We start from the raw sequence: 25,408 nt of genomic DNA, 5'->3' as shown, positions 1-25,408 counted from the left end.
AACCGACTTCAGCTTCAGGAATGATGCTCAGACTCCGGGCACCACCTCCAGGCTCAAATTGCTCTTCCTCCCTTCTGGGCAAGGACACAGGGGAAATGTTTTGGAGGCCACATAGAATAGGGGTTAGGAGCAAGGAGTCTTTTGAGTAAAACATGGGTTTGCATCTCAACATTGCCCCGTCCTAGGCCATCCGTCTCCTCTTTCGGGTGGGACAGTGCTGGTCTCACAGGGTTGCTGTCACCCTCTAATGTCTCATCCTGTTTTGCTATCCTTAGAATCCTTATCCCAATTTCTGTATGGTCTGTCTGCCCCCACTAAAGCGTAAGGTCCAAGGGAGCAGCAGCCTTGCCTGGCAGATTCTGGGATGTATCCCAGTTCCTGGAGTGGTGTCTGGTACATGCAGGCCATCAGTAGAGGACAGGGATGGGGGAAACCTAGAGAAACATCAATGGGTTCATGGTAGCTGCCTTCCAATACCTGAGGGACAGGAAGAGAGCCTAGCTCCTCCAGAGCAGCAGCGCTCAAAGGCAAAACCATAAACCACAGTGACACATCCCTGGGAGGTTTGCAGCACGACTTGCCTAAGAATCAGAGCTCCCTCCTCGTGCGGGAGTCTCATCGCAGGCCCTGGGACCATCTGCTTGGGCTGCTGTTAAGGACGTGTCTGAGATGGATGGACATCAAGTTCTGGGGCTCTGGGCTGAGGCTCTCCGCCAAAAGGAAGGTTCTCTGACCAAGCCCCCATCCTTTCTCCTTGTCTTGATCAGGAGAAGGCTGCTTGCTAGGGACAGGATCCGGGCCCAGGGAACGGCTCACCTTGGGGCCTTCATCCTCTAGATTGTGGGGGTACCTGCAGAATTGCCCCGTTCTACCAGTAAGGACACTGTCCTAGTGGCCCATGGCCTAGAACTGGGGCTGCTGGAGCATGAGGTAGGAGGAGGCTGAATTAAAAGCCCTGGGCCCAAGTTTCTTTCAAGCTGTGCAACCCAGGCCCTATGCCTCCCCCTCTGAGTCTCATCTACTCCCTTGCAGAAGGGGCTCAACAATGTCTTCATTGACTTCCCAGGATCAATGCGAGAAAAAAAAAAAAAGTGTATAAGTACTCTGAAAACTGTACAGATGAAAGGGATTCTAGTTAAGGCCCAGAACCCTCAAACCCACTAGATAATTTCTCTCTTCGACCGTGCAGTAAGCAGGATAATGGCTCCCCAAAGATGTCCACACCCTTATTGCCAGAAGCTGTGGATTTGTTACCTTACAAGGCAAAAAGGACTTTGCAGATGTGATTAAGGATTTTGAGATGGGGAGATAATCGTGAATTATCCAGATAGTCCCAATGGAATCACAAGGGTCCTTCTAAGAGGGAGGCAGGAGGGTCAGAGTCAGAGAAGGAGATGTGATGATGGAAGCAGAGGTCGAAGTGACACGGCCATGAGCCAGGAAAGGCCGCAGCCTTTAGGAGCTGGAAAAGACAAGGAACAGATTCTGTCCTAGAGCCCCCAGAGGAACACAGCTCTGCTCACACCTGATTTTAGCCATTTCAGACTGCTGACCTCCAGAACTATAATAAATCTGTGCTGTTTTAAGCCACTAGGTTTGTGGTAATTTGTTATGGCAACAATAGGAAATTAATATAGACAGAGTCATATAAACACTTTCAAATCTGATACTCCATCTCTTTTTCAATACTCCTTCTCAGTCAATGAAAGCTTCTGTGGTTACCAAGTTAGCTCAGGACTCCCATGTTTTCATTAAGTAGAGCACCGCTTATCCTGAGTTCCATTTTAGCAGAGCGTGCCAAACTTGACACACCCAAGTTAGAACCCCTGCTCAATAATTTTCCAGCTGGGTGACCTTGGACCAGGTCACCTAACTTCTGGAGTTGTGAGAATTAAAGATGATTCCACTCAAAAACTCTTTCCTTTCACAGAAGTTAAGGGTTGTATCTAGGGTTGCCAGATAAAATACAAAATGCCCGATTAAGTTTGAATTTCAGAGAAAACAAATAGTTTTTTAGTATAACTATGTTCCCTGCAATATTTCGTTGTTATGAACTTATTCATTGTTTTATCTGAAATTCAAATATAACTGGGTGTATTTTTATTTGCTAAATCTGTCAACCTTAGTCTTGTTCCAGGTCACATAGCTTGTAAGCAACAGAGCTAAGCCTCAGTCTCAGACCTTTCAAGCCCAAGGTCAATAAGCACCCTGCTCCATCACAGGCCCGGCTTCGAGCAGATTAGCTTAGCCACATAGTAGCCTGGATTTTCAACCCAATTGAGGCTTCAAAAACAAAAGAAGTTTGAGCTTTGAAAATTCATTTCATATCTTAAACATATATAAAGTGATTATGAAATAAAAATGTAAAACAACAAATAAATGCTTATATTTATTATATAGGTGCATATGTATAAAGTGTGTAAAATCAACACTGAGTATGAAAAATGAAATAAGAAACTGCATGCCAAAATGCTTTAACGTATATTAAGAATGTGAATATATCTCTAACACGCCTTTCAGGACTTTCTCCCTTTTGCCTATGTGGACCAACCCGTAAGACCTGTGGAGTTTACATGGCAACTAACCTTACCGGGGGTTTATCATGGACTGGGCAGCCTTCTAAGCACTTTATGTGTACTGACCTCTGCTTTTTAAAATTGAGATATAATTCACATAAAAGTTTATATAATGTAAAATTTACCCTTTAAAGTGTAGAATTCAGTGGTTTTTACTATATTCACAAGGTTGTGCCACCACCACCACTGTCTAGTTCCAGAACATTTCCATCACCCCAAAAAGAAACCTGTATCCATCAAGAGTCACTCCCCACTCCCTTCTGCCTTCAGCCCCTGGCAAATACTACCCTATTTTCTGTCTCTATGGATTTGCCTGTCCTGGACACTTCACAAACAGGAAATCATACAATATGTGGCCTTCCGCGGCTGCTTTCTTTCACGTAGCATGTTTTCAAGGTTAAATCCACATAGCACATGTCGGTACTTCATCTCTTTTTATTGCTGTATTGTAATATTTCATTGTATTAATACACCATGCTTTATTTATCCATTTATCAGTTGATGGGCATCTGAGTTGTTTCCACATTGTGACTATTGTGACTAATGCTGCTATGAACATTTATTTGGATAGAAGCTTTTGTGTGGACATATGTTTTTTAACTCTCTTGGGTACATATCTAGGAGTAGGGCTGTCGGGTCACATAGTAATTCTATATTTAACTCTTTGAGGAACTGCCAGACTGTTTTCCACAGCAGCTGCATCATTTTGCATTCCCACCAGCAGCGTGTGAGGGTTCCAATTTTTCCATGTACTTGCCAACACTTATTTTCCTTTTTTAAAATTATAACTACCTTGGCGGCTGTGAAGTGGTATCTCATTGCGGTTTTGATTTGCAGTTCCTTAATGGCTAATAACGTCGAGCAGCTTTTCATGTGCTTTTTGTCCATTTGTATGTCTCCTTTGGAGAAACGTCTATTCAAATCCTTTGCCCATTTTTTAATTGGGTTGTTTGTCTTTTGGTTGTTGAGTTGTAGGAGTTCTTTATATATTCTGGATATTAGACCCTTTTCAGATACACAGTTTGCAAATATTTTCTCCCATTCTGCGGTTTTCTTTTCACTTTCTTGATAGTGTCCTTTGACGCACAAGACTTTTTAATTTTGATGAAACCTAATTTATATATTTCCTCTGGTTGTTTTAGCTATGTGTCCTAAGTTCTTGAAAGTTTACAACAACCATGTGAGGTAGAGCACTCCCATTTTACAGTTGAGGAAATCGGGGTGTAGAGAGCTGAAGCACCTTGTTCAAGATTAAGCAGCAGGGCTGAACACAAGCACTCACACTCCGGGACCCGGGCGGGAATCATTCACCGCTCCTGCGCTCAAACTCAATTTAAGGAGTAGGATCCTTAAATTGTCCCTGGACCTTCAGACCTTATTCAAGACTACGACAGCCAGGGCTTCCCTGGTGGCGCAGTGGTTGAGAGTCCGCCTGCCGATGCAGGGGACACGGGTTCGTGCCCCGGTCCGGGAAGATCCCACATGCTGCGGAGCGGCTGGGCCCGTGAGCCATGGCCGCTGAGCCTGCGCGTCCGGAGCCTGTGCTCCGCAACGGGAGAGGCCACGACAGTGAGAGGCCCGCGTACCACAGAAAATTTAAAAATAAATAAATAAAATAAATAAATAAAGATTAGGACAGCCTGCCTGACAGTTTTCATAGCTCACCTTTTATTGTTCATGAATTCATCTGAAGGGTCAATACAGGGTTGTGGGGGGTGGGACACTGAGGGCAGTGGGGAACAATGGCAGCTTCCCCAGTGATGTAAAGCAGCCTCTGTGAGCCAAGGCCCTGCCCACCTTGTCTCCCATCATGGCTGCCAAGGCCTCAGACAGGGGATCTGGCCTCTCACTTCGGTCCTAATCAAAATAAGTAAGGTCAGCCAAGAAAGTGAGGCCTGTGTAAGCTGGTCAGGTTCAAGGGCAAGGGCAAGCCCCAGGCTGTGTCAGGGATAGCAGGAATGGAGGTAAGGAGGCCCAAGGTCTTGGAGAGGATGAGGTGCAATGGGCACCAGGAGAGACCTAATCCAGAGGCAGGGGCAAAGGAAAGGCGCACTCTGGTGGGAGTGTCTCCCGGGTGTCAGGGTCTTGGAGGCAGGTAGGGGCAGCCCCACCTGCATAGGTCAGCCACCTGAGGAATGGGGTCATTCCAGTCTGACCTGCTGGGGGAGGGCAAGGAGCACTGATCTGAGGAGTCACCTAGTGAGGGACATTCCTCCTACTATGGGCGCCACTGCCTGGAGGCTGTCCTGTGGCCCACACCCACCTGCAAGGTAGCAAGTTCTACACTGGGCCGGGGGGGAATTTTCCAGAAGCCCAGGGCTACCTACTGACAAGTTTCAGCATCACAAAGAAATGACAGGTCTCCTGTCTTGTCAGGAACCAGGAATTCTTGTTTGGAACCTCCCTCCTTAGGGCTAGCATGCCCAGGAAACTGTAAATCGCGATGAAAACACCAATAGTAATAACTACCACTTTGTCAAATGTGCACTTTGTGCCAGGAACTGCACTAGTCTCTCTCCATCCATCCATCCATCCATCCATCATCTCCAGCCCTACACAAACCCTGAGGAAGGCATGGTGCCTGCTTTCAGAGGTGAGGAAATGGAGACACACAGGGTGAGTGACTTAAATAAGGCCACCAGCTAGTAATGATACTGGCCCCTCATGGAGGCATTGCTGTAGCAGCCCCTCAGGCCACACCCCAGGAGCCTGACCGCCACCTAACCTCACCCCCCACCCCCGAGGAAGTAGGAAGAAGGGGCTACTGCTCAGGCTGGATGTGAAATGGGTGCTGTGACCCAAGAGGAAGAGGCAGGGCCAAGGGGTTTCGACAGACACAGTGGCCAAGGGCTGCTGCCTTCTTTCATTCACTACTCGGAGAGTCCAGCACAGGAAGCAACTCTGACATTGGCTGGTCCAGAGTTTCTGAAATACGTCTGAGCATCAGGCTCACTGGAGAGCATTTAAAAATACAGATCCCTGGATACAGAGATTTGGACTCTATAGATGTTAGGGGGGCCCAGAAATGCACATTTCATGGAACCTCTGGTACTTCTGATGCAGACCCAGGTTTGAGAACCTGGGGCTGGTCCAACCCCTTCACTAAACAGTCGAGAAAAGCCCATCTCAGTTCAGGGAAGTCCTACAGGTGCGAAGCAGCAGCGTAGAGATTTGGTCCCAGGTGGACACAGCCGTCAACGTTAGACTGCCTCTCCTGGGAGGAGAAAGCCAACTTGAAAGTTGACCGTATTTCTGGAGCCCGGAACTGACAGAAAAAGTCACAGGGCAAAAGATAGACTCAAAATATAAATGTCTGAAATTTCTAGAAAACTCACTTCCAAAAAAATAAAAATCTATGAAAGATAAAAAGAACAGCATACTGGAAGCAATACTTGCAGTGAATAAGACAAAGAGTTAATATACTTGCAATTATTTATCTATGTAAACAATTCATTCAACTCGATCAGGAAATCATTAAGGCTAAATAAGCAATTAGCTAAATGAAAATAAGCAAAGAGCTTACATGTGCACAGAACACAATAGTTAGTAAACAAATATTTAATGGAGAACATTTGATTTGGTTGGTAAACTTTAAAGTGTAAATTGAAACAAGGTACTGTCAACACATTAGATTGTTTTTTAAACTATATTTTTATATATGTACCTATATGTGTAAATTCATAGGAATGGATTGGGGGGACTTCCCTGGCGGTCCAGTGGTTACAACTCCACACTCCCAACGAAGGGGGCTTGGGTTTGATCCCTGGTCGGGGAACTAAGATCCCGAATGCTGCACAGCGTGGCCAAAAAACAAAACAAAAAAGAAAAGGATTGGGAAGTTGTTTTCTGATTGCCTCAATATCTAGTCTCACCCTTTTTAATTAACCAAGCCCTTCTATTATTAGGAATGGTAAGGAAGCAGCAAAATGCTTATTACCTGGAATGCAGACATGATGGCTGGAGCTCCAGGGACTATATTAGACCATGAGGAGATCTTAGGGATGGATGCTATGAAATGAGGATACAGAGCACAAAGCCTGTGTTCTTCATGACCAATGACCATGGGTCCACTATGCTAGCCCCGAAATGCTCTGTCTAGACTTCTTTTGTGCGGAAGACAAATACATTTATTTGCTTAAGCTTATGTTACTCTGATTTTCTGTCATGTGCAGTTGAACCTAAACTTAACTGATAAACACACACCAAACCTATGTGGAAGTGTAAAAGGGACTATGCTATAGTATGGCTTACATTTATTCTTATTACTTTTTACATTAAGAATATGTTGATGTATTATTTATATAAGCATCTGTTTTGGAGCCTCAGTGAACTCAGCTTGAGTATGAGCCCCATCACGTCCTATCTATGTGACCTGGGGCAGTCAATTGGTCTGTAAAGTGGGCATGATAATAACAGAATTTATTGAGTTGTCGTGGTGCTTAAATGAATTAGTGCAGATAAAATGCGTGGCACCATGCCTGGCCGACAGCTATTACCGTACTACATTATGCTATCACATAGGCACTGGTGGTGGCAGAACCAATCAGAAAAACCCAGGACGTGTTTTTGAGTTAAAAAAAAAAAAAAAAAAACAGGTTGCAAAACTGGCACATGAGTATGATCCCTTTTGTGAAAAATTATTTTATTTCTACGTAGATATGTATATCTATGCATCAAGAGATGTCTGGAGGGATGGCTGACCAAATGTCATAGTGGTAATTCCTGGATACTAGAAGCTTTGCTTTCTTCTATCTATGTGGTTGAAAAAGAGCGTTATTATTTTTTGAGCAGGAAAATTAAAAAAAAAAAAAAAGGAAAAGCCCCTTGGAAAAGAATATAACAAGTCTCACCACGAATCATTAAAGCATCCATACCCTTTGACCCAACCTTCTCACTCTTGGGAATTGACCTGAGGAAATAATTCAAATGATGGAGGAAGCTATATCCATAAAAACATGCCCTACAGCATGATTTATAACAGAGAAAAACAGTGAACCACTTAAGTGCCTTACGTTAAGGTAATACTTATTATTCACCCACTGGAACATTGCGCAACAATTAAAATGAGAAAGACGATGACCATGGAACAACATGGAAAAATGCTTATGACAGACTGAGAAGAAAAAGGAGCAGAACGCAAAATCAGATGTGTCAGGAGCACAACTGGGCAAAAGTCTTGCATGCATTTGGATGAGGACTGGAAGGGAGCACAAACAGTTGAATTTGTTGGGGTCACTAACTGTAGATCTTTTTTTTCCTTTTTCACTTAGAATTCTGCCTAATGTTTCTATAATGTTCTTCGTATAATTTTAAAAATTGGCTTTAAAAATCTCCTCAGGGAAAAGAAGAGAAAGCAGGAAGAGGAGAAGAGGAGAGAGAAGATGTGGATTCTCCCAGAAGCAGGGTCTGAATGAGAAGAGTTCAGAGGCAATCTGAACACATGGGCACAGTCCCACCTTGATCTTCTACCTGGGTGGCCCCAGAGGCTGCATCCCCTCTGTTCTCTGACTCAAGAGTAATCAGGTGGACCAAAATCGTTGCCTAAGTTAGGGAGACAGTACGTTAGCTGATAATAAAGTGAGGGTTAAAAGTGTTCTCCAGGGCTTCCCTGGTGGTGCAGTGGTTAAGAATCTGCCTGCCAATGCAGGGGACATGGGTTCGAGCCCTGGTCCAGGAAGATCCCACATGCTGCGGAGCAACTAAGCCCGTGTGCCACAACTACTTAGCCTGCGCTCTAGAGCCCACGAGCCACAACTACTGAGCCCACGCGCCACAACTATTGAAGCCCGCGCGCCTAGAGCCCATGCTCTGCAACAAGAGAGGCCACCGCAATGAGAAGTCCGTGCATCGCAATGAAAAGCAGACCCTGCTCGCTGCAACTAGAGAAAGCCCGCGGGCAGCAACGAAGACCCAACACAGCCAAAAATAAATAAATCTATTAAAAAAAAAAAAGTGTTCTCCAGATTGGAATCATTTGGAAAAATTGATCACGCTTGCTATTGACGACCAGCGGGCTGGCAAGGGCATGAACTGCCAGGCCTCCTGTATCCAAACGAAGGAGGCGTGTCTCCTCAGAGTCAGCAACCCCACGCCTTGGGATTTAGCCTAAGCCTAAGGAAATCATCAAGCCAGTGCATAAAAATATTTACATGAGATGTTCGTTACAGCGTTTATAAAAATAAAAAATTAAACCCTCTGTTTCACCAAAAAGGAATTGGTAAACTAAATTTCGGGATCACCATGCAGTGGTACACTAGGAAGCTACACTAGAAAAATAGGATGTAGATACAAATTGGACATGAAAAGATGCCCACCACATCTGACGTAGAATGAGAAGGCTCCAAAGCAAGATGTGTATTTCCCCCTTTTTGTAAGAGCGTCTATCTAAAGATGTTCGTTTGCACGTAAGAATTCCTGCTAAGATACAGACCAAGGTCTAAAAGAAGTTAATCTTTGAATGGTGGGATTACAAACCGGATCAAGCAGTTTAGTCTCAATTATATTGTTGCAGTAACAACCCCAAATCTACCGGTTTACAGCAGTGAGTGGTGCCGTCCCACTCCCGCTCCTGTCTCTAGTGGTCGGCTGCTCCTCTGCCCAGCGACTTCTTCACTCTAGGACCCCGGTGGACGGAACAGCCTCTATTTGAACCCTGCAGGTCTCTGTGGTGGAGGAAGGAGACGGCGGACCACCCACTGGCTCTTACAATCTGTGCCGGGCAAGTCTCATGGCCCTTCCCAGGTTCAACGGGGCAGGGATATATAATGGTAAACGTTTTGAACAATAAAACAAGCTACCACAAAGTTATTGCATCCTTGTCTTAGTCCATTCAGGCTGCTATAACAAAAATACGATAGCCTGCGTAGCTTAAACAACAAACATTTATTTCTCACAGTTCTGAAGGCTGAGAAGTCCAAGATCAAGGTGCCAGGAGATTTGGTGTCTGGTGAGGGCCTGATTCCTGGTTTGTAGCTGTCTGTCTTCCCTCTGTGTCCTCACACAGGAGATGGGGCCAGGGAGCTCTCTGAAGTCTCTTTCATAAGTGCACTAATCCCATTCATGAGGGCTCCACCTTCATGACCTAATCACCTCCCAAAGGCCCCACATCTGAATACCATCCCCCTAGGGATGAAGTTTCCACATATGAATTCTGGGGGGAACACAAACATTCAGTTTATAGCAATCCTATTACTTAAAGTCCTTTCTTTACAGAATGCAGTTCTTTCCCAGGAAGTGGATGGTCTCATGGAGATGGGACATGTGGGTTCTCCAGGAGAGAAAATACAGACACCGAGACCAAGCACCAGGCAGAGACGGCAGCTTCAAGCCTGAGTTCAGCGGCCGTGGCTCACGGACCCAGCCGCTCCGCGGCATGTGGGATCTTCCCGAACCAGGGCACGAACCCGTATCCCCTGAATCGGCAGGCGGACTCTCAACCACTGTGCCACCAGGGAAGCCCAGGATTTTGCTTAATTTAAGAGACAGGTCAATCGACCTGACCCACAGTAAGAATAAAACAACAATGTGACAGAAAGTTCTAGATGTCCAGAAGTATTACGCCAGTTCTCTTACTTACTTATATGACTTGAGTCAAGTTAGAGGGCCTCTTTGAATGTCCGTATACATAAAATGCAAATTAAAATAGCTGTCCTAAAAAAAAAAAAAAAAAATAGCTGTCCTGCTTACTTTACTCTATTTGATTGGGCATGGGTGGGGGGCGCTCAGTTGTCAGCCCTAAAATTGTCAGCACTCTAGGTGGGGAAGGTTTGGGCCTTCAAGCTGTAACCACACACTCACATACATTTCCCCAAATCCTCTCATCACCTCATCATCAGAGTAGCTTGTTTACCGCTCTTATTTGTGTCCGTATGCTTTTCAACAGGACAGGTGAAAAGATGACAACGGAAGTCTCCAGATGGAGGAAGAGAACCCCTTTGACGGATGAGCCCAGGAAGGTCTGGACGCAGAGGGAAGGACCTCACTCCACTTGGTCAGGTCTGGAATTAGCCTTGTTCCCCTTTTTTTCTCCTGATCCCAGCCTCTCAGGATGGAAGATGACAGGGCTTCTCAAACCGGCCTGATCACTAGAGCCACTTAGGAAACATTTAAAAACTAGATTCCTGGGCTCCACCTTCCAGAGACTCTGATTCACCTGGTGAGGGTGGGAGGCTGAGTCACAGAAGGTGACCTGTGCCATCCCCACCTGGCTCCCATCCAGCCCCTCTGCACAGGCCTCGTGTGGTGCCCCAGCAGGGAGGGCCCAGGCATCTCAGGTGGCACGAGCCCTGACAGCTGGGAGAAACCTGAGTGGGCCCAGGTTATCTGATGGCGCACCTGCTCTGGCCCCGTGCTCACATCTTGAATATCAAGATCAGGGGAAGGCTCGAGAAGAGGCTCCCCAGTCAGCACAGGTCACCCTGCAAGCTGCTCAGGGGCCAAAGGAGGTAGTAAGAAAAAAGCATTTCCCCTTTCCTCCTCCCAGCCCCTCAGAACCCAATGCACTGCAGGCTTCCACAGCCCATCTACACACCTTTACTGATAACCCTGGAGTTTATCTCTTCACACATCTATCAACACGGTGGCGAGTTCCTCGAGGGCTGGGACAGGTCTTATTCCTCTCTGCATGCTGCTCAGAGCCTGGCACACTATTAGTGCTTGCTGAATATTTCATAAATAAAGGAGAGGGAGTTAACACTTACCATGTTACCACAGGTCAAAGAAGGACTGATATTCACACCCACCAGGCACGTGGGAAATGCACGTGCTCACCTCTGAGGCGTGGGGGGAACCCTATCCTTAGTCACCCAGCTAGAGACTGAGCTTAGCATGCCCTGATTTGCAAGGGTACTAAATTACCTTTGACATCAGGGCACCCTTTGATATGATGAGTTATGGAGCCTCTTCACAGGAAAATGCCTCCCTCCCCACCGCCCCCCAAACCCCGCATAGAATTTATAGGTTGAGGGTATCAGCCCTTAAAAAAAAGGGGAAAGCTCTTTTTTTTTTTTGCAGTACGCAGGCCTCTCACTGTTGTGGCCTCTCCTGTCGCGGAGTGCAGGCTCCAGACGCACAGGCTCAGCGGCCATGGTTCACGGGCCCAGCGGCTCCGCGGCATGTGGGATCCTCCCGGACCGGGGCACGAACCCGCGTCCCCTGCATCGGCAGGCGGACTCTTAACCACTGCGCCACCAGGGAAGCCCCGAAAGCTCTTTTTTTTGATAGATGCACGCCAGTTAATGAACACAGATGCAATGACAGAGTCAGAAATTAACATTTTGCAACCCCCAATCTAATCATTGTTTTAGGCAAGGATCATTGATGAATGCTAAGATCACTGGGCAAATGACTGTCAGGAAGGAATCTCAGCCCTAGACTAAGGCTCAAGCCCCCAAATCAGGATCCCACACTCCAAGAAAAAGCCCAGACAAAGGATAAGACCTCCAGATGGGTTTATTAAGGCCAGGGGAGAATTACCAGGCTCTGATCTTTCCTGAATTCTCCCCTCTCCTTTCCCTCTTAGCTCCCCCCACCTTCACTCTCTCAAGGGAAAAGGCTGCAGTGGGGAGGGGACTGGGGGGCACTCTGGAAGTACTGTAAGGCTCCTGATGCCCAAACATATCCTGGCTGCCAAAAGGGAAGAGGCAAGGCTTGCTCTGATCTTTTCCACTGTTCTCAGAGTCCAGCAGGCTGCTGTGCTGGACATCCATGTCCTGTCCTGTACTGCAGGAGCAGGAAGCCTGAGAGCTCTATTTCTCAGCATCTCTTGCCAGCCAGGATTTGTTTAGAGTCAACTGATGAGAGGCACCCACAGAAACCATTACTCCTTCTCTGGCAGTGGTGGGTACACTTGATGCCAGTTCCCAGACCAGAAATGTCCTCCCATCCGCCTCACCGTAGCCATTCCCCTGGGGATGCCAGGGCTGGGCAGTGACCAGAGCCAGGACAGCACCTGCCAGTGGAGATGGCAGTGTCACTGGGACACAGGAACATGTGATTATCCTCCTGGCACAGGGGAGGGAGTTCTCTGCTGCCAGGCCTCTTGGAGCCGAGATAGAAGGGTCGGCAACATGGAGTCCAGCACAGCCAGCCCCTCCCAGGAACACCGAAGACCCCTGGAAAAACAAAGAGGCCTGGCTGTGACTGTGCCCTCTTACCAGTTTCAATCATCACCCTCCACCAGTGCCAAGGCCCTGGCACCCACAGGCCCCTCCTTGTCCGTCTTTCTCACCTCCCCCCACCCAACACACCTGCGATCCAGCAGCAAGCGGCCCTGCTCCAGCAGCTCCTGCACCTCCTTGTTGGCTACAAACAGGTCCCACAAGGTCAGCTGGGGCTCAAACTGCTGCCAGTGCTGGGGAGACCAGAAGGGGCAGAGATGCAGGACCACAAGGTGGGGAGCCGGCGGGGCTATTCTAGGCCACCTGTCTGGGGGTGCAGTGACGGATGAGGCGTGGGTCCGATCCAACACAGCGATCTCAGAAACTGACTGTCACGCACACCAGGACCAGGCCAATGGACCAGCAGGGAGGTGGGCACCTTCAGTCCTATTCCACGTTCAGGCCAAACCCAGCTCCCAGCCAAGCCGGGTCTCCCTTTGCTCCTCCCCTCCCCCTGTTCTGGCCAGAGTACGGTCAGCCCCAGCCAGAGCTCGATGGCTCCGACTTCATCCGGAGGGGTTCCGAGCCTGACTGATCTGTATCTACTGCACTTCCTATCTGAGCTTTCAGCGCTGCTTTAAGAATATTTGAAAACTCTTAATCTAGTCTATTCCCTTAGATGACTGAGAAAGTTGAAATTCAGAGGTGAAGGGATGTGTGCCTAAGGTTGCGGTAGATGGGGACTAGAGCCCGGCTCTCTCTGCAGCCCTAGTCTAGGGTTCTCACCATTGCCTTACGTTGCTCATCACTCCTGCCCATCAGGCCTCTGCTGGACCAAGGCCCTACCTCTAGCTGCCAGTCCCAGAGGAATGGGAGGGGTGTGTGTGTGTGTGTGTGTGTGTGTGTGTGTGTGTGTGTGTGTGTGTGTGTGTGTGTGTGTAAGACAGAGAGAGACAGAGTGATTCTGCGAGGCCTAGGAGGAGAAAGCAGCATGCCAGACCCCTTGACCTCTTACCTGGTGAGTGATCCCCACGTCTGTGCGTAGTCCCATGGCCAAAACTTCCTCCAGACTGAAAGAAAAACCAGTAAGGGGTCTTGGAGAGGAGACTTGCGCTTCTCCCATTCTTCACACCCTGTGCTGGGATGTGCGTATGGGGGGTTTATGGGGAATCACGCAGTATGGGGCGGGGAGGGGGCAGGGCAAGGTGGGAAACAAAGACGTGCAGGTAGGTGTTTCTTGGGGTAGAGGGGAAGCCTGAGGGAAGAGCCCTCAGGTGCTCACAGCGCCAGCTCGCCCAGGGGGACGCGCCTCCGGGTGCCGTGACCAAACAGCATCACCTCCTTCATCCAGTTGTCAGGCTCCAGGGTCTGGATCCGAGCCTCTCGGGTGTGGCTCCCAGCCCCCTGGGGTATAAATCGCCCATGGGCTCCTGACAACATCAACAACCACCCCCACTTTAATAGCAGCTAACACTGTGTGCTTGCCAGATGTTAAATCAGTGGTTCTCAAAGTGTGGCCCCTGGACCAACAGCATCTCAGATGCCAGAAATGCCAATTCTCAGGCCCTGTCCAATTCCAGAAATTCTAGAATTTGGTTGGGGCCCAGCTGGGTTTTAACAAGCGGTCCAGATAATTCTGACGCACGCTAAAGATCAAGAACCGCAGCGCCAGGCACTACACCAGGTGCCTCAAAATACATACTTAACAGCTCTACAAAGTCGATGGTATCTTTTGCCACACTTTACGTATGAGGAAACAGAGGCTTGGAGAGCTTAATAAGTGGCCCAAGAGCACACAGCCGTGACACTGCTCTCCTGAGTCATCCCACCTAAGGTTCACAGGGGACTCACCAGGTCCAACGCCAAGGTACTGACCGCACTGCCAGTAAGTCCAGTTGTGGGTACTAAGCGCCCCCTGTGGGAAGAGACGGAATAGTCAGTGCAGAGAGAAGCAGGTGGGCCTGTCCCTGCTCAGGGAAGGGCACCTGGTTAGAATGTCCCACCATCTCAGGCTTCGGAAGCACCCTTCCCCCCAAAGAGGGCCTCAGCCTGCCCAGGCCCCACCTTCAGCCACAGGACTTACATTCCGGGCGAAGTTGGAGACCTCATACTGGCGGAAGCCAGCCTCCCGAAGGACTGCCCGTCCCTCCTGGTACATCTCAGCGGCAAGTTCGGGGTCAGGGGCAGGAAGGGAGCCCTGCTGCACCTGGGTGAAGAGGGCGGTGCCCCGCTCCAGGGACAGCTGGTAGAGCGACACATGGTCATCACAGTGCCGCAGCAGTTTCCGCAGCTGCCCAAGCCACGGCCCCACGTGCTGTGCCGGCAGCCCCAGCATCAGGTCCACAGAAACACGCCCCGGGAAGCGGCGCCGGGCCTCCGCCAGCATCTGCAGAGCATCACTGGCCGAGTGTGTCCTCCCCAGCAGCTGGAGCTCAGTGTCATCTAGGGACTGGAGAGAGAGGGTCAGGTGCAAGCATGCAGGCTAGCTCAGAGGGAGACAGAAACACCTGACTGACCTTACTACAGACACAGATACAGGGGAAAACACAGGACGTGGCAGGGGGCTGGAAGGTGGAAGGTCAAGCCAGTAGCAGGGGTACCATTCACTGAAGAGTCACTGTGTGCAAAGCTTTTCTACGCAGTGTCTAATTTATCCTTACAACCCTCCAACATTAGCTCCATTTTACAGACGACAAAACAAGTTCAGAGATGTTAAGCAGCTTGCCCAAAGTCATACAATGGCGAAGTCAGACCTGGAATTCAGGACTGACTCCAAAGCCAACCATCCTTTTTTGATTTTACTTTTTATTTTGAAATATTTTGAACCTATAGAACAGTTGCAAGAAAAGCTCAACAAACACCTTCATCCAGATTCACCAATTAACATTTTTGCCACATTTGCTTTGTCTCTCTCTCTCAATATACACATATATTATTATTATGTTGAATCATTTGAGGGTAAGTTAGACCAGGGAGGTCTGCGAGGATGGAAACGCTCTGTATCTGCAGGGTCCAATACAGTAGATACTAATCTCATGTGGCTATTTAAACTTTAAGTTAATTAAATTTAAATAATCACATTCTAAGTGCTTCCTAGCATGTGGTCAGTGGTTACTATATTGGTCAGTGCAGATATAGAACATTTTAGTATAATATGGTAGCCACTGGCCACAGGCTAGTGAGCACTTGCAATGTGGTTATTTATTTATTTATTTATAAATTTTATTTTATTTATTTATTTTTGGCTGCATTGGGTCTTTGTTGCTGTGCACGGGCTTTCTCTAGTTGCGGAGAGAGGGGGCTACTCTTCGTTGCCTCACGTACGCTTCTCACTGTGGTGGCTTCTCTTGTTGCTCTAGAGCGCAGGCTCAGTAGTTGTGGCTCACGGGCTTAGTTGCTCTGCGGCATGTGGGATCTTCCCGGACCAGGGCTCGAACCCGTGTCCCCTGCATTGGCAGGCGGATTCTTAACCACTGCGCCACGAGGAAAGCCCCCGCAATGTGGTTATTTAAATGTAAAAAACTTAAATACTGTACTCCTGTACCCCTAAATAATTAAATGTGTTATTTCCTAAAAACAAGGACATTCTCTCACACAACCACAATCTAATTATAGAGTTCAGGAAATGTAACACTGATACAATCCTGTTGTCTAAGACACAGTCTTATTCAAAGTTGGCCAATTGTCCCTAAATGTCTGCTGCAGTAATTTCCTCTTCCCACCCCAATCCAGGATCCAATCGGGGGTCGCGCATTGCATTCAGCTATCATTGTCTCTTTAGTTTCCTTTAGTTGAGATCCTCATCCTGCCTTTGTCTTTTATGACACTGGCGTTTTTGAAGAGTACAGGCTAGTTGTTTTAATTTTCTATTTTATTATTATTTTTTAAATTATGTATTTATTTTGGCTGTGCCGGTTCTTAGTTGCGGCACATGGGATCTTTAGTTGTGGCATACGAACTCTTAGTTGCGGCACATGGGATCTTTAGTTGTGGCATACGAACTCTTAGTTGCAGCATGCATGCGCGATCTAGTTCCCCAACCAGGGATTGAACCCGGGACCCCTGCACTGGGAGTGTGGAGTCTTACCCACTGGACCACCAGGGAAGTCCCCGGGCTAGTTGTTTTTAAAAATGTCTCTTAGGGAAGGAAGCTGCATGGCGCGGCCTAAATAAATAAATTAATTAAAATGTCTCTTAATAAGTCCTAGAGCTCTCCTGTACATCACTGTGTTTACAGTTAGCAATACTGTACTGTACACTAAAAAACTGTTCAGATGGTACTTCGATCTCATGTTACCTGTTCTTACGATACACACACAGAGTCTCTTAATTTAGGTGTTTCCTCACAATTAGATTCAAGATATGTAAGCATTTGGGGCCAGAGTATCTCAGAAATGGCGTGTCCCTCTCAATATGTCTCATCAGGACAAAGCCCTGACCCCAAACTCTATGGTAAATGGTACATGTATTTGAAGGAGGGAGACAATACTGGCTATGGAAATATCACGGGCCAACCTGCGAGGAACATGTTTCTTCCCCCACTTAAAAACCTTCAGTGATTCCCTTGTCACCACTAAGCGAAACCCCAAACTTCCTAGTATGGTGCTGAAGACTCTGGGCCCTAGCTTGCAGCCTTGTCCCCAGCCTCTCCAGTCACAAGGAATGGCTCACAGGTCCCCCAAAACATGCAAGCTCTTCCAAATCCTGTGTCTTTTCCTCCCACACCCTCATCTCTGGTGGACTCCTCTTCCTCATTCAAACATCATGTCCTTCAGGAAGGTTTCTATGATCTTGTCAGACCGAGACGGCCTTCAGGCTGTACTCTGAGAGTATTTTGTAGAGACCCCCTTTACAAGCAGACTTTATCATGCTGCAGTGATCCGACCACCTGTTGGCCTCCTCCTGGGTCTCCAATCATGAAACAAATCTTTTTCAAGCATCTACTATGTGCCAAGCACATAGTGCTTGGAACACTGTGATGAACACAAAGGCATACACGATCCCTGCCTCACAGGGCTTGTGCTCTACCACAGAAACAGACAATTAAGTACTTACGAAAGTGTCACCATACACTTTTTAGTGCCTACAGGTTCCTGGCACCCAGAAAGAGCTCAATAAATGTTTGCCCAATGAATAAACGTGATCACCCGGGAGAGACACCCTGGGTGCGCTAGGATGAGGTGGGTGAGATGGGTTACCTGGAGGCCAATGGACAACCTGTTGACTCCTGCTGCCCGGAATGCTGCCAGCCTGGAGCTTGGGGCCGAAGTGGGGTTGGCCTCCAATGTGACTTCAGAGTCTGCAGGCAGGTGAGTTGCCTGGGCCACTGCCTCCAGGACAGCTGCCACAGTGTGGGGGCTGGCCAGACTGGGGGTACCCCCACCAAAGAACACAGACTCCACTCTAGGGAAAGAGGATGGAGAAGATGAGACGTGGGGGAGCCCTACGGGATGCCTGCACCTGTCCTGTGCACCGGCCACATAATTCCCAAGACCCCGCCTACAGCCCCCAGTACCCACCGCTGCACCGCACTGAGTTGCAGCAGCGTCTGAGCCTCGGTCACCAGACAGCGTCTCATGGCAGCCTCGTCCACACCGCGGGGGATGTACTTGTTGAAGTTGCAGTAACTGCAGCGCTTCTCGCAGTAGGGCCACTGGGGGCAGGGGGCGTGTGAAAAGGACGAGAGATGACCGTGGGCTGCCCTGGCCACTTCCAGGGTTCAGTCGCACACATCCCCATCCCCACTCCTAGGTCAGTCAACAGTGGCTACCGCATCTAAGCCACGCAACTCCCCAAGGGGATTAGTAAGCCCACCTCGATAGGAGGAAACTGAGGTTCAGAAGGGAAATCACTTGGTCAAGGTCAACGAGATGGTGAGCACCAGAGACTTCAGGTCTCCGGACCAAGACATTTCCCCCAGACCTCGTCTGGTAGCGGGGAAAGACGGCAGGTGGGCTCGCAGCGCGACAAGCGCCTCCTCGCCTCTGGCCCTCCGCGCCCGAGCCTCCGCCTCACCTCCCCACTCACGTGGACGTAAAGTGCTGCGCGCTGGCTCCCGGGCGTAGGACCCCGGCGTCCTCCCGCGTCCTCCGCGAGGCGGCGCCTCTGGGCCATCTTGGCGGCCTTCACCCAGCCGCGGGCCCGAACACCGGGGAGCGCCGTGCCGCCCGCTGTGGCGGGGCGGCCCGGTGCGCGGGCCAGCACCCGAGATCGAGACAAACCCAGGGCAAAGCGTCCGGTGGGCCGGGTGGGCCGCCCCGGCGGAAGCAAAGGGGCTGCGTGGCCGCGCCCTGTGTCGGAGCGCCGCCGAGAGGGCTCCGGGCCGCAGCGCCACCGGGAGGGCTCCGGGCCGCAGCGCCACCTGCTGGGCACCGGTGCGCTCACCGCAGCCGCCCGGCCGTCCTTTCTCTGGCGGCGGCAGGGGTGCGGGGAGCTCCGCAGCTTTTGGCACCCCGTCGAAGGCGAGTTCCTGGATCAATCCAGGAACTCTTAGTTCGTTCAATGGGTTCCTTCACATTTTATGTGCCTGGTTCAGCGCTGGGCGCTGGGGATATCCAGATGCATAAGGCCAGGGCACAGTACAGGTGCACGAGACAGGACGTAAACCAACAAGAGACAACAGGCAACCGATTTTAATTCAGCACTTGCTTGATACCAGGCCGGTGTGCTCCGTGCCGCGAGGCGGGTCTGTTACAAGGGATGTGGAATCAGTGGGGTAGAACAGGGCACTTGGACTGAATGTTGCAAGAGCAGAAAATCCCAGGGGGAATGGGCTTGGCCAGGAGAGTAGGTTGTCATCTCCTGGGTCAGGCCAACCCCAGGCACCTGCTGTGAGGAGAGTCAGAGATGCTGTACGTGGGACAGACAGGGTTCAGGTGAAGGGCTGGACAAGCAGGCACCTGAAGAAGTGTCCCAGAAAGTGGAAGGATCATGGGCTTTGGAGTCAGTCACCTGGGTTCCCTAATTCCAGTTGTGTGACCTTGGGCAAGTCACTGAACTTCTTGAGTTTCAGTTTCATAGTTTGTGAAATGGGGCTGATGCCTACTTGATGGTGTCATTAGGAAAATTTCAACAGGAAATGTATATGGATGCACCTGTATGTGTATAATGCCTGGCACTCAGAATACCCTAAATTTATGTTTGTTTTCTAAAAAGTAAAGAGGAGGCTGCTGCTGCTAGGGCCAGACACACTGGGAGGTAAGGCTTGCAAGCAGAAGGAACTTTTCTTTCTGTCTCTGTGAACTGGAAATCGCTGTGCTCAGCTGTTTTTATTTCTTGGGTCAAGCTACAGCCTGCTTTATCCTGCTTTATCTGCCCATCAAGGAAGCCCCAGGTTCACTGAAAATTGGGTTGGTTGGGAGGGATGGGGGAGTAGGGGGATGTAGGATGATAGCTCAAGGGTATGGAGTTTCTTTTTAAAAGGTGATGAACAGTTTTTAAATTGACTCTGGTGACGGGTGCACATATCTGTGAATATACTAAAAACCATTGATGTAACACTTTAAATGGGTGAATCGGGTGGTATGTGAATTATAACTCAATAAAGCTGTTTGTTTTTTTTTTAAAAAAAAATACTTCTTGCTGTACTAATCTGGCAACAATGTGAAAAAATATTGTGTTGGTATCTCAAAGGAATCGAGTGAGGATTAAATGAAGTAGATAATGCACGCCAAAGTGCTTAGTACCATCGTTGACAAGGAATAGGAGGTCTGAAAGTGCTTTGGTCTCTTCCCTTCTCCATCCTGTAGCAGCTGCCAAGAGAGCATGCCAGCAAGAGAACAGCCAAAGTAAACAGAGAAGCTCTTTATGCCAAATCACAGAGCCGACAAGGGGAATATGGGGGAAGGGCAGGGAGGAAGGATCCTCCCCAGTCCTTTATTCACAGGTTTAGATGTTGTTCCATCTGCTCTCTTAGTTTGAATTTCTGGACCTAGAGGAAAGGGAAAGGAGTGAGAACCAGGCGTGGGCCCCTGCCAGCTAGGGTGACCAAGCCCAGCTGGTTTGCCTAAGACTGAGGAGTTTCTCAGGTTAAAGCCAGGAGAGTTTGGGGCAAACCAGGATGAGCTGACTAGTTGGTTACCCTACTGCCAGCCTCTCAACAGAATCTGGCCCACCACTCAGGGAGGTATAGGCAGGCCACCTGACCTTCTGCACCTGGGCCCCGGGCTCCCCTACCCCTCCCTGGTCTCCTTACACACCTTTCCTGAGACGGTGAGGGGGTAGTTTGTGACAAACACGATGTATCGGGGAATCTTGAAGTGGGAGATCTGCAGACCAGAGGGAGATAAAGCATGAGGCTGGGCGGGGTCCCACAGTTGGGTGTAGGGGACAGTGGGCTGACAGGTTGGCAGGCAGAGGGTGTTGGAGAACTGAGCAACATCGTGGTGCTTGGGGTGGGTTGAGGGTCCCACCTTCCCTTTGCAGAAAGCCTTGATCTCCTCCGCTGTGGTTTTCTCCCCTTTCTTGAGCTGAATGCAGGCACAGATTTCCTCCCCCATCCGCTCATCCTTCACTCCTACCACCTTCCAGAGTCAGAGATAGATATCAGACATCCCCATCCCCATCCGTGTCCCCTGCTCTTGGGGTCTCACCTGGGCTGGGCACCTCACCTGCACTTCCTGCACCTGTGGGTGTGTGTGAAAGAAGTTCTCGAGCTCAGCGGGATAGATGTTCTCACCGCCGCGGATGATCATATCCTTGGAGCGGCCCAGAATCTTGCAGAAGCCCTGCTCATCCATCATGGCAATGTCTCTGCAAGGAAAGCCCAGGAGCCGCCACTCACCTCTGCCTCATCTGGCTGGCTCGCTCACTCATTCAGCAAAAATTTATCAAGCACCTACTATATGTCTTGCACTACTCTAGACTCTGGGGCATATGGCATGAACGAGACATTACTTGGATCGTATAGTCTCATGTAGGAGGCAGATAAAACCAAGTAAACCCATACCTATGGCATATTTTTTCTCTCTCTCTAAACATATCTATACATATGATTTTCATGGCTGGCTTCTTCATATCATTCAGGTTTCAGCTCAAACGTTTCCACCTTAGAGAAGCCTTCTCTGATCACCCAGTAAAGGGAAGCTCCCCTCCCCACCACAGCCACTCTCTCTCTTATGACCCTATTTTATTTTCTTCGTGATGTTTATAAATGTCTGAAATGATCTTGTTTGTATCTGTCTCCCTCCACCAGATGTGTGGGAAGTAAGAGCAGGACCCTTCCCAGTGTGCCTTCCACTGGACCACTGGTGTTTAGAATCATGCTGGCACATGGCAGGTGCATAATTGGAATTTGTTGAATTAAATGAGTGACTGAATCTTGGCTCAGATTTTGCAGGCACTGTCCCAGGTGCTCTCATCTGTGCTGCATTTGGTCCTTCTGGGAGCCCTATTTGGAGACTATGGTCATCCCCATTTTGGAAACTAAGTCTCGGAGATGTGAAGGGACCATCTTGACACACATGTTCTCCCTGTTCTGGTTCAATGTTGCCAGCTCAGCCTCAGGACCCCCAGCCTCCCCTCGGCAGCCCAACTCTCCACACTGCCCTGCCTTCTCACCCTGTCCGGTACCACTTGTCCCGTCCAGTTGCTTCCTCGGTCTTCCAGGGCTCACCCCAGTAGCCCAGCATGACGCAGTACCCTCGGATGCACAGCTCTCCAGGTGTGTTCAGCTCTGCCAGTGTCCCCGTCCCCATGTTCACGATCTGGGCCTGGGACCAGGCAGCTTCAGGCTGGGGCCTCCCACCCTCTCACTTCAGGATGGGGGGCCCTCAGGATGGGGGGAGCTTTGCCTTCCTTCCCCCTAGTAATGAATCCCCCTGGCTCTGCCCATCCCCAGGGAAGGGAGACAAAGGCTGGAGTAGGTCCATCACCAGTCCGACACTGGAGCTGGGCATGAAAGAATAGTTGAGGCCCAGGCCAGGAGGTGCTGAGGAAACAGAGTGGAAAGGAGCTGCTCAAAGGAGGAAGCCTGAGGGGGAGTCAGGCCAGCTGAAGAATTATAAACAATGCACAAGAAAGGGGAGTCTCCTCTTACTTCCCATTAAGCAGTAAATAAAGAAGCCAAAGAGGGTGGCACAGCAGGGCCACGTGAACAGAAAGGTGGCAAACAGGCAGAATCTGAAAGCCTAGTTGAGAGATGAGCCACAGCCAATGTGCAAGGAGAGCTTAGCCTGTGTGCCTCGTGTCTGCATCTGTGAAATGGGGAGAACTACACTTGCCCCGTCTATCCCACAGGTGGGCACCCCAGAGAGTGGCAGTGAGGCTGTCAGACACATGGGAGGGGGCTGATGTCACTGCACACTCACTTCAGGGAGAAGGGCAGTTGGTCCCTGGGGAAGCACTCTGGCAGTGACCCCAGAGGGGCAAGGGCACAAGGTGGGGGGAGGGGGAACCAGGTACGGGCTGGCATAAAGCACCACTGTTAGAGGCTGGGAATTTGAGAGCGAAAGGTGCTCCGGGTCAGCCTTCAAGGTGCAAGGGACCCCCAGAGGAAGAAGCTGCTTGGGAAACTGTTTATGCCAAGCGAAAAGAGGACCTCTGCCAAAGTGAGTGGGGGCGGGTAGGGAGGCAGGGCTATGGGAGAGAAAGAGCTGTGTAGGAAAAATCTCTGTGCCCTGGATCCTCTTTGAGGCTGTTCTGGCTGCCCCAAAACAGACAGTGGGCTTGGCAAAAACACACCTCAGACAGGAAGGGAGGCTGCAGAGAAGTTCAGCTGCGGCTGGCCACTGTTCCAGCTCTTCCCCACTCAGGCCTCAGCCCACAGAGAAAGCCCCAGGCCCGGGAAGACCTTGCTGCTGCGGGCTCTCAGCGTCTTGAGTGAGCTGTTTGGATCTCTAACTGAACGCAATAAACATCCCAGGGGGTGAACCCCAGGCGAATGGTGGGACGTGGGGTCTGGGGCCCACCTCTGTGTGAGGCATGATCCTGCCCACACTTTCCGCCTTCTGCTCCACAGTGTCCTCGGTGAAGTTCATGAAGGTCACGGGACTGTTCTCTGTGGATCCATAAACCACCTAGAGGGTCCAGAAAGGGCGTTTGGAACAGAGCCCAGGACTGCAGCAGGATGGGGAAGTTACCCTGAGGGAAGGAACCGGGTGGGGGGTGGGGCGGGAAATGGGGAGTGCGGAAAGGCAGTTGAATGGTGGGAAAAGAGGCATATTCGGCAGAAGTCGGGAGGCAGAGGCACTGGATGTATTGCAGACCAGCTCAACTAGCAGGGGGCCGGGCTCTCAGTCTTTGTTCTTTCCTGGAGCAGCGTTACCAATGTCCCAGCCTTCTCCACCTCCTCCCCCGGCTGTCTTAGCACCCCGTTCCTGATTTTGGGCCACAACTTCCCCTGCCCCACCCTTCCAAGCTGAAGGACCCATAAACTTGATGAGAAAGCCAGCCTGCCTTGACCAGCTGGGAGCTACACAGACACAGCCCACCCGAAACCCGGGACAAGTGCCTAGCCTTGGGGTAGGTGGCCCCCAAGTTCTGGAGAGTTTCCTGTAAATTTATTTTCCTCAAAATAAAAATACAGCCAAAGCAAGGATTTAAAAAGCCAGTGGCACACCCCCCCCCACCCCCCCTTCTAGTGGTCAGAACATCCTAAGCAACAGAAAACCAGCAGCCAGCCTTGGAGGAACATCACCAGGCAGTGCTCTCGGCCAACTATGACCCCCATCTAGAGGCGACAGGTGAAAGGGGCTTAGGAGAGGGCAGGCCTCCACACCTGAGTGCTGGGTGAAGGGAGAGGGGCTGGCTGCCCTCTGTTCTAGGTTCCTTCCAGCCAGCAAAGACACCAGACATTTTTTCATCCTTCAACCCCACCCTACCCCCCATTTCCTCTGTGTTAGTGGAAATGACTCAGGCATAGCTGGGGTTTGGAGAGACCTGGGGTCTGGCTCCTCCCCTCACCCCCAACACAGACAAGAACCCCTACCATCAGCCCAGAGCTCGCTCTGGGGCCAGAGCTGAGACTCTGCCTGCCCACTCTCCCCTTTCCACAAAAATGTGGACACCGTGGCCGTCACGTGAACACAGAGACCTGGTCGGCTGGGGCAGGGCTGTCCACAGGATCTAGGGTCGAGAAGCCCAAGCTGTCCAGGGCTGGTCCCTTGTAGCCAGGACCCAGCCCCCTCACCCACCCTCACAGTCCTGGGGCCACTGCCCAGGTGTGGCTTCTGTCAAGTACACCTTGATGCCTCTCTGGCTGCCACTCTGGGAGAACCCCCCCACCAAGGGGTCCTGACCGCTGGGGGTGGGGATGAGGAGATGGGGACATTTCAGGGAGATTAAGGACTGGGGAGATGGTGCGACTGTGCCGGTGGTCTTCAGGTGTTTGCCGAGCCCTGTGGCTCATTCCCCTTGCCCCCAGTTCCCACTTTTCTGGTTACCTTCAGTCGTGGCAAAGGGGCATAGGCGGTGCAGGGGACAGAAACTCAAGCCCGGGGCTGGGAGAGAGGGGCCAGAGGCGGGGCCAGAGGCCAGTCCAGGGCAGGGAAGAGCTCCCACCTCCTGAGGGCTGGCTGCGGGTGCAGCTGGAAGGGGAGCCCGACGCCAGAGAGCCCCATTAAAGCGCCGCCGGCCGGCGACTGCGGCGAGACTCGCGTCCGGCTGTCCGGCCCCGCTTCCTCCCTCGCTGGGTCCAGGGCACACGGCCGAGCGCAGAAGCGGGGAGGCGTGGAGGCTCAGACTTGAGCAAACAAATAAGTTCAGGGAAGCCTCCCTCTCTTTGGTGTAAACTCCGGG

General features: G+C 50.3%; 2 protein-coding genes across 3 annotated transcripts in view; both read right to left on the bottom strand.

The window, feature by feature from the left end:
- Positions 1-12,008: 12,008 nt before the first annotated feature.
- RSAD1 (radical S-adenosyl methionine domain containing 1) lies at positions 12,009-19,691 on the bottom strand. The gene is made up of 10 exons (XM_024744521.1): positions 19,653-19,691; positions 18,689-19,114; positions 18,193-18,326; positions 17,872-18,076; positions 14,757-15,122; positions 14,525-14,588; positions 13,956-14,103; positions 13,689-13,743; positions 12,824-12,927; positions 12,009-12,688 (listed from the first exon to the last, which is right to left on the bottom strand). Exons 1-10 carry the CDS (start codon positions 19,689-19,691, stop codon positions 12,571-12,573), a joined length of 1,659 nt encoding a protein of 552 aa, XP_024600289.1. The 3' UTR covers positions 12,009-12,570.
- A 765-nt stretch (positions 19,692-20,456) lies between these two features.
- The window catches only part of ACSF2 (acyl-CoA synthetase family member 2), a 24,838-nt gene continuing 19,886 nt past the window's right edge, over positions 20,457-25,408 (bottom strand). The window contains exons 12-17 of one of the 2 annotated variants that reach the window (XM_024746312.1): positions 23,581-23,688; positions 22,232-22,383; positions 21,283-21,424; positions 21,085-21,195; positions 20,872-20,940; positions 20,457-20,603 (exon numbers count right to left, since the gene is read on the bottom strand). In XM_024746312.1, the coding sequence (XP_024602080.1) occupies positions 20,553-20,603; positions 20,872-20,940; positions 21,085-21,195; positions 21,283-21,424; positions 22,232-22,383; positions 23,581-23,688 (633 nt within the window). In that variant the 3' untranslated portion in view covers positions 20,457-20,552. The remainder of the gene's footprint in view (positions 20,604-20,871; positions 20,941-21,084; positions 21,196-21,282; positions 21,425-22,231; positions 22,384-23,580; positions 23,689-25,408) is intronic. The other variant, XM_024746305.1, reaches the window with a different exon arrangement.

This window comes from Neophocaena asiaeorientalis, unplaced genomic scaffold, assembly GCF_003031525.2.
Source record: "Neophocaena asiaeorientalis asiaeorientalis breed wild unplaced genomic scaffold, Neophocaena_asiaeorientalis_V1.1 scaffold1, whole genome shotgun sequence".
Classification (NCBI taxonomy): Eukaryota; Metazoa; Chordata; class Mammalia; order Artiodactyla; family Phocoenidae; genus Neophocaena; species Neophocaena asiaeorientalis.
The sequence above is the reverse complement of the archived record's forward strand: the minus strand, read 5'-3'. Positions and strand labels throughout refer to the sequence as shown.

What these genes read in the sequence shown, in the direction of transcription:
- RSAD1 (XM_024744521.1), bottom strand. Translation starts at nt 19,691, where the DNA reads ATGAAACTGAAACTCAAGAAGTTCAGTGACTTGCCCAAG. An exon ending in TCTCCAACTTCGCCCGGAAT is followed by an intron (nt 14,589 to 14,756) that starts GTAAGTCCTGTG and finishes CTCTTCCCACAG; the next exon opens with GGGGCGCTTAGTACCCACAA. An exon ending in CCCCTGGGCGAGCTGGCGCT is followed by an intron (nt 13,744 to 13,955) that starts GTGAGCACCTGA and finishes TTTTTCTTTCAG; the next exon opens with TCTGGAGGAAGTTTTGGCCA.